The sequence below is a fragment of the Helianthus annuus genome, chromosome 5 (assembly GCF_002127325.2).
Source record: "Helianthus annuus cultivar XRQ/B chromosome 5, HanXRQr2.0-SUNRISE, whole genome shotgun sequence".
In the NCBI taxonomy this organism is placed as follows: Eukaryota; Viridiplantae; Streptophyta; class Magnoliopsida; order Asterales; family Asteraceae; genus Helianthus; species Helianthus annuus.
The window spans coordinates 105,839,912-105,847,965 of record NC_035437.2 but is presented as its reverse complement, the minus strand read 5'-3'; the positions used below and the strand labels follow the sequence as shown (position 1 = coordinate 105,847,965).

The following is an 8,054-nucleotide window of genomic DNA, read 5'->3' as shown; positions in this document are numbered from 1 at the left end:
AGAACGGGAGCTAGGGTTTGTGTGTGTATCCTTGTGTTGTAACAATTGAGAAACTAAGTCCCTAAGGTGTATAGTTGTTCGCGCATAAGGGAAGTGGGCCGGCCCATCCGCTTGGGCTGCCCTTGGGCCGTGTGTTATGCAATTCGATTTTTTTTTTTTTTTATTAACAACAACCACATTTAATACACAATACACGTAGCACATAATGACATATCATTTATTTAAATCAAATCTCGTAATCATAACATGTACGAAGTAGGTCTAAAGTCCGAGTTGTCACAATAAAGATCAATTTTCTTACCATGTTAAAAATTAACATCAAAGTAAACTGAAACACAAGGATTGTGTAAACTTAAAAACAAAATTTTTTATTGTAACATTTTTAACATCAAAGTTAAGTCAAATGTTTATTGGATTTATATTTTTTTGACCAAAAGAAATGGAAGCAAGTGCTGAAACGCCCTTTTGTGCCTGAGGATAGGCCCGTATGAGGGGAAGCCCATATATTAAATTACATGATTATTGGATAAAACGTGTGCCCTTTTTAACATGTTCTAGTAACAATCATTTTGTTTTTATTGATAATATTAAATTTAAAATTTAAAATTTATAGAATAGATTTTAATGCTAAAGACAAAGATAACCGATAATAATATATTAATTGTTATAATCATATATTAATTATTAAAATCTAAAAACATATATTAGCGTTTTAAATATTTAAAAAGATAAAGATTTTGTAAGTCTATAAAGTAAAAGTACATCAATTTAAATGGTTACAATGAAAAATATTAACACTAATTTGAGTGAGTATTTGCATACTAAATTTAATGTTAACATCGGAATTAACACTAAAAATATTAACACTAATTTGAGTGAATATTTGCAAACCGACGTGCCCGCCCACCAAAATTTCAAGAAAACCGATAAAACTAATTATATTATCCTTCCGCTAAACCAGACGCCGATTCAAGAAAAGGAAACCACGATTCATCTTAATAACCACTGTACTCAACATCACCATATATCCGCATTTAACTATCAACCTTCATGCAATAATATTTAATTGTTCACATACAATAATATTTAGTTAACTTTTCTTGAAAAGTTTGTTTTAGATTTTACCCTATATTTATTGTTCACATACAATAATATTTAATTAACTTTTCAGTTTTGATAAAAGAACATTTTACATTCGAAATGAACTTTAGAAAATGAACACTAACTATTAACGATTTGACGTTTTTATATTTTATTGAATCATTCTTATAAAAATGATATTTTAAGTTATCTTTTTGGTTTTACTGTTAATGAAAAAATCGGGTATGGAATATTTTAAGCAAAAAATGTTTTATAATTTTTAAAATTAGTAGTGAAAATTAAAGAATAAAAAAAATAGTCGTTTAAATAAATTACGGGTAAAGTGCCATAAGATAAGTATTTATTGGAGGGTTTTTTTAGATTGGATGTGATGGTATGGTGTTAACAACCAGGGCCGGCTCAACACTTTGAAAGGCCTAAAGCGAACTATAAATGTGGGGCCCTTTCTAGTTATAACTTACATTATTTTTTGTTGCTTTAAAGCAAGTATATGATGGTATTCTTAAATATTATACTGATATTTTGTAAAAAAAAATAGTAGATTATGTTGTTATTATTACATGAAGTATTTTAATTTCAAAGCATATATGTTTGCTGAAAAATAAAAAACTTGTAGTAAATCATGAAATTAAAGCTAATATAATCATTTCTAGAAATAGAAAATTAGCTACTAACGCAACATATATTAGTAAATAAAAACAGACACATATGAAAAGAGAAAACAATGAGAGGAAGAATATGAAGTTGGAATCCTAAAAATAAAAAATCTAACTTTAATGACTAAAAACTCCTTTGTCCATTCATGCTTTTATAACTCTGTAAACCAATAACAAAAGATAATATATAATTTTTTTTATCCAAATTGAAGGCCTTTTATGGAGTTGTGGCCTAAAGCAAAGGCTTTAGTTGAATTACCCTTCAGCCGGCTCTGTTAACAACAATACTAATTGAAAAAGATGATAATATTCTCACACCTTAACTCCCCTCTATCTCTTTATATATACATAGATATATAGAGAGAAAGAAATAGTAAAAAAGATGTTGGAATAGAATGACTCTTAAAAAAGATGGTGCTCTTTATGATGTTTTATTTTAGTATGTATCAGGTTTGGGTGAGCAATAAGAATATGTATCATGAGAAGGCTTTAAACATGAACATTCATTGGTAGACGATTGAAGAGAGGGAAATCAGGCGAAAACACAACATATTAATGATCATTTAGTTAATAATATAGGTTATTTGGTTAATAGTAACGAAACGATATTTCACGCAATAGCCTTTTATCAATCAAATTTAAAAGTTTCTATAAGAATAATAGTTTTTGTGACCAAATGGTACATATTATAATAACTTACTCCTGAATTAAAGAATTTTTACATCTCATATTGTAATACTAATGAATTTCATAATCAACAGCCCAAAAAAACAAAGAGGCAGTTAAACAATACAGATAAAAAAACCACAGTTATTTCAACATTTACAACCTTCTAAAGTTAAAAGCCACAGTTAAAAGTTACAAAAAAACCAAGAAATTTGGAAGAACTTACAATAATGCAAGAGGCAGATGTAAAAAGCCGACAAAAAATGTGAAACCTTGATGTGAGAGCCGAGAAACAACGCAAGGTCCAGATGCAAAGAGTCAATATATTCTGAAATCGAAGTAAAATAGAAGTTGTTAGGTTGATATTTTGAAGGTTTAATTGATGCAAGACTTAAAAGTAGGATTTAGTTCAACTGAGATAAACTTACAATTTGAAAGTTTAATTCGTCTGAGTTGAGTGATTGTAGAGTGTTGAGCTTGATGAAGTATTTGTAGAGACTGAAGCAAGCATGCTCTCTTTCACACAACAGTAAAATCTTGCTTTACAGCTGTAGATGTAAAAGCAGTAGTCAGTTGAGTGTAGTTGAGGGTTTGTAGAGTGTTGAGCTTGATGAAGTACTTATAGAGACTGAACCAAGCATGAGACAACAGTAAAATCTTGGATACTGACATGACTTGGTTTTTGAAAAGGTTGAGATGACTTGTAAAGCAGTACACGGTAAGTAGTAAAAAAAACAAAAAGGACAAAAGTCAAACAAAAGATACTGACATGACTTGGTTTTTGAAAAGGTTTGAGATATATTAAAAGATATCATTCTAACTAAAGACTTATTAAAAATATCAAAAAAGTCTTTGGATTATAAGTTGAAGTTGGATTCTAACTAAACCATTTGGTATTTGAAAGGGGTATTTCCAGCTATAAGTTGAAGTTGGATTCTAACTAAACCATTTAAAGTTACTGCAGTTATGGTTTATTTTTTTTATCAGCCTGGACTATTTAACTGCTTCAATTTTTGTTTTTAATAATTTAATTGGTAATCTGTCACATAACTCATCTAGTTTCTGTTATTTTTTCCTAAAGATCTTTTTCTGTATCCATTTAGTTATTCATAGGACAAAAGTGACTTGTAAACTTATATGGTTCCGTTATATCTATATCTATGAGCATTATGTTAGTTCACCATATAGAACTAATGATACCTGCGTGATAACTCTCAATACCCTCCAAATTTTATGTTGTGCCGCACCCCACGATTCTTTAGTGTTGAGTTTATTTGCATTTTCAACAGCATCATCTATCCCTGGGAAGCATTTTGACTCGTAATCGTTGTGCTTTGATGGTGCGTAAATCTGGCATAGACAGTAGACACAATTATTGTTAGATAATGTGTTTCAACTTTATGTCTTTTTTTTCATTATACGTTATACTTCTGCTGACTATAAAAGCCAAACATCAACTTTATGTCTTTTTTTTTTTCATTTTTATTCATCGGTAAGCTGCTTGAGAGGGCAGGAAAGTAATTCTGGAACACTTACCTCGGGATATTGGCAGTTTTTACCCAGGAATCGTAAACCGTTTGTGATGAGTTGTCTAGATCTTGAACCTTCAAAATGACAAGATGGAATGAATATGGATTTTTTTTTAATTTTTTACGTCTAGCGGTGGAAAATGGTGGGTTGGGTAACAGGCCATACTTGGTATGAGTCAAAACCGTCAGGTCAGCTTACGTTGACCCGAATTCACATGTTAAAGACGATATAAACTATGCAGAACTATAGGATGCTATATGCATTAAAAGTACACCTTGGGCGACTATGAACCGTTCAATCAATTCAACCCATTTCCTTTTAAAATAAATTTCTTTTATGCCTGTTAAAGATAAAACATAGCCGAAATCGACTTTGGACCCGTTCAACGTGCTTTCTTTTTTACTAACTTTTTGGTTTGGCCATTTATATGTAAGTAGGCTGAAACTGCCACATGTATTTACCTGTTTTGTAACTCATGTGATTAACTGATCAAGTTGTGGAGTGGCTGAGGCTTGAAATCCTGCCTCAGCAACCGCAATGTCGACATTTATGTACGCAACAACTTTCGATGCTAACTTTTCTCTGTTTTCTTCAACCCATTCCGTCGATCCAATCTTAAAAAAAAACATAACAATTATTATAAATATTAAAAAAACTAACTAAGATTTGTGTTAAGAGAGATAGAGACCAATCCATATTCTTCTGCATCCCAATTTTGCAAAAGATAATCGTTCTTCACGGTTTCCAACCTTCTTTACGTAGCTTCTCAAATCTTTCAGCAACCTGCATTTTATGTAATGATCACAAAAAAAAAATTATATAAAGGTGTTCCCGGTGCGGCACATGCTAAAAACTTCCCTGAACGCTTTATTACTATTCCACTCCGACATGAATTCGTCGACCTGAGTTCAATAAGCGAATATAAGCGTTTAATGTGCTTCCCAATATTAATAAAATTTAGAAATCAGACAACTGGAGTGTTTAACAAACCTCTGAGGTTGAAAGCTCTATAAGGGCATTAACGTCCTTACTTGCAGCCAGCCTTCTTGCATCGTTCAAGAGGGAGCGGTTTTGGTAAAAGCAAGTATTCTGGAAAGACAGAAAACGAAAAAATTGATGACATCCATTTTAAATTCTAAAACACAAAATCTAGCCTTAAATGAAAATACTAACATACCTCTTCTTCACGTTTATTCCTCAGCTCACTAATTTTGTGATAGACCTTATCCTTTTTCTCGATCACTACACACAGTTCCTCCTCTAAAGAAGCAATCACATTGTTTATGGCCTCCTTTTCAGTCTCGAGTGTCTTAAGTTTGGCCTTGATAGCTTGATGATCCTTGCGGACCCCGTCAAGATCAACGCCAATAGACTACAAACAACATGGAATCATAATAAGCATTAATAAATAAACTTTTACACTGGTATATAGAAGAAGAGGCGTTCTTACTTTGACCTGGTCTTGAATGGCATCTTTTTCACCAACAAATTTTTGAACTTCAGCCCTCATAGCAGCGTTTGCAATAACCTTATCCCTCGTCCCTTGAAGTTGTTTTATTTCTCTGATGATTTGTTTCTCCTCGTTTAGAGTAATACTTTCATGTTGAATACGGTATTGCATGCTCTTAATCTGCATCAAGATTCAAGAGTAAAAATTAATTAATAACTATCTGATCCCTTTTAAAAGACGATTTAGGACCTTAATCATCGAAAAATGAAAATACAATTTGAGCGACTCTTGAGCCATTTGACTGTTTTACCAATCATCGAAAAATGAAAATACAATTTGAGCGACTCTTGGACCTTAATCAACCACATAAACCTTGGCATTCAATAAAAATAGTCAAGGTTGTACATCGAGGACGAATATATCCTTCCAACTCTACAAGCATAATTTTTCTCTTCAGTCAGATTAGAAATAAGGGTCACCACCTGAATACAAAATGATTTAGTTATAACGAAGCACTGATATTTTTATATGAAAGCAAAACGACAGTGTCTAATTCAGAAAATAACCTCATTCAGCAAATAATCTTGGAGAGACCCAATATTGTATGGGATTCACCGGTGATCTGATTGTAAGATATACCTCTGCAGATCAAACAAATTTAGTCATCAGTGTTATCCATATATTACACATTTTTAGCTTAAAAATCAGTAAAAATGAGACTTACAATATCTTAAAGCTTACAAAGCTACTGCAAGAAACATATATTATCAATAAGTGGACACCAATACCCCAGATCCCATACCATGTCTTTCAAGAAATCCAGATTATCGCAAGGCTCCATACAAAAAAGAAGAGCCACACTCTCTGTCTTCACCAACTGAAATAATCAACAACAATATCAATAAAAAGCCTGCAATAATTTATGTTCCGTAAATAAACAAATACTAAAACACATAATAGAAGATTCAGCAAAGCCCTAAAAAGACTCAGATCCAGATCCAGATAAACCCTAAATTAAATCGATTCAGATCCAGATCCAGATCCAGATCCAGATAAACCTGCTACCACAAAGCAGACTGTAGAAGCAGTCAGATGAAACGTGAAACTGTAGAAGCAGTCAGATCTGAACGCAAACCCATAAGATTTGAATGTAAAAGACTTAGATCTGCAAAGTAATGTCATCTTCATCTTCCTCACTCCATCTTCATCTACACCAAACAAACCGAAAATGTCAAAAAATGACCTTGAGCTGACGAAAGCAAGAACTGGAAGATAAACAAGGAAGAAAAGGAGAACCAACAAAAGAAAAGTACCTGGTTTTCTGAGATTTGTGTATACGGTTTGAGTCCTCTTTCCTGTTTGCGAGAGAGAGTGAGAAGGTGAACGAAGGAAGATGAGTGTTTGAATTTTGGTCTTGCGGGGTTTGGTTTTCACCAGGTTTGTGCTTTTGGGGGGTTGAAGATGAAGAAGATTAGGGTTTGAAGAATGCAAGAGCGGCCGAATGAAATGAATAGGGTTTGGAGAGAGATACAAACATTATATTGGATCCGGAATATAAAATACGGGTCAAGAATATCCGGTTCAAGCTCCGCGTGTGTTGAATGGGTTTTTCAACACTTTGTGCTTAATAGGTTTGTACAATGGGCTTCAAAGACTTGTAAAGTGGCAAATGACCATTCTATCCTTCCTATATGCTTTATAAAGTAGTATATATATATATATATATATTTTGGTGTACATAACCTAGCCATGACCTTGTGTGAATATGTTGAATGTTTGTGTTTGTGGGTTGTAACAATTATTTTCTTTGTTCTTCCATTTGTGAAATATGTAATTTATTTATTTCAATTTGGTATGTAAATAAATAGATTAGGTGCATTTTATTTTTACTAGAAATTTATATTAGGATACCTTTTGTAAGAGAAGATGCACACAAAAATGCGGTTTTGGTTTTGGCTAATTTCGGGCATAAAGGACTTCATAGTTCTTAACGGGATTTTAGCCCGCTAACCAAAACACATTTTTGAAGTCCAAAGGAATTTGGAGCTGAATATAAAAGACATTCGGAAGCCCAAAGAATGTGAATAAATCACAACACAAGAAGAAGACTTGAAGCATTTGGATGCGGGATCAAGTGGGAGTTCAACGACACATTTTATTTGTGTCTATACTCGCCCTTTAGGAAGGACCTTTTGACACACTTGTTTCGGCTAACAAGTGTGGTCAAAATAGTTGGCTATGGTTATGCACCTATTGATATGTGTTGCGCTTGTGTGGTTGCTTATTTAAATTGTTTTGATGATATTTGGATATGCATGCTTAACAAACTAATAATCAACAACAAGCTTAAATTGGTTCTTAACAAAATCATTAAAATGGTTAATAAAAGGTTTTATTAAAAGTTAATGATTTTATAATAAAATGGGTTTTATTAAAAGAACCTTGATTTTTTTTTCACAAAAGTACCAAGGATTTGAATGCATGCAAATGTATGGTACGTAAAGTTTTCTAAACTTGAATTTTGAAAACTCAAAATCCCTTTTACAAAACAAGTCAAACACCATGCTTTTATACAACACTTGAATCACTTGGGAACTCTTTTGTGGGATAGAGGTCACCTAACCACATTTGAGGGAACTTGTATGTTTGAG

At 32.4% G+C, this 8,054-nt stretch overlaps 1 protein-coding gene across 6 annotated transcripts; it reads right to left on the bottom strand.

Annotated features, from left to right (window-relative positions):
* Positions 1 to 4,868: 4,868 nt before the first annotated feature.
* On the bottom strand, positions 4,869 to 6,914 carry LOC110941023 (proton pump-interactor 1-like). 6 transcript variants are annotated; one of them, XM_035990111.1, is made up of 8 exons: positions 6,717 to 6,914; positions 6,462 to 6,611; positions 6,128 to 6,280; positions 5,970 to 6,044; positions 5,757 to 5,885; positions 5,404 to 5,583; positions 5,131 to 5,325; positions 4,869 to 5,042 (listed from the first exon to the last, which is right to left on the bottom strand). In XM_035990111.1, exons 5-8 carry the CDS (start codon positions 5,781 to 5,783, stop codon positions 4,935 to 4,937), a joined length of 510 nt encoding a protein of 169 aa, XP_035846004.1. In that variant the 5' UTR covers positions 5,784 to 5,885; positions 5,970 to 6,044; positions 6,128 to 6,280; positions 6,462 to 6,611; positions 6,717 to 6,914; the 3' UTR covers positions 4,869 to 4,934. The 6 variants fall into 6 exon arrangements, with proteins under 6 accessions (XP_035846004.1, XP_035846007.1, XP_035846006.1 ...); XM_035990114.1 differs by having other exon boundaries at positions 5,678 to 5,885; positions 6,128 to 6,611; XM_035990113.1 differs by having other exon boundaries at positions 5,714 to 5,885; positions 6,128 to 6,611.
* Between the last annotated feature and the right edge of the window lie 1,140 nt (positions 6,915 to 8,054).

Coding starts and splice junctions, on each gene's coding strand:
- LOC110941023 (XM_035990111.1), bottom strand. CDS start 5,783: ATGCCAAGGTTTATGTGGTTGATTAAG. Junction 5,326..5,403: donor CCATTCAAGACCAGGTCAAA/GTAAGAACGCCT, acceptor TGTTGTTTGTAG/TCTATTGGCGTTGATCTTGA. Junction 5,043..5,130: donor GGAATAAACGTGAAGAAGAG/GTATGTTAGTAT, acceptor CTGTCTTTCCAG/AATACTTGCTTTTACCAAAA.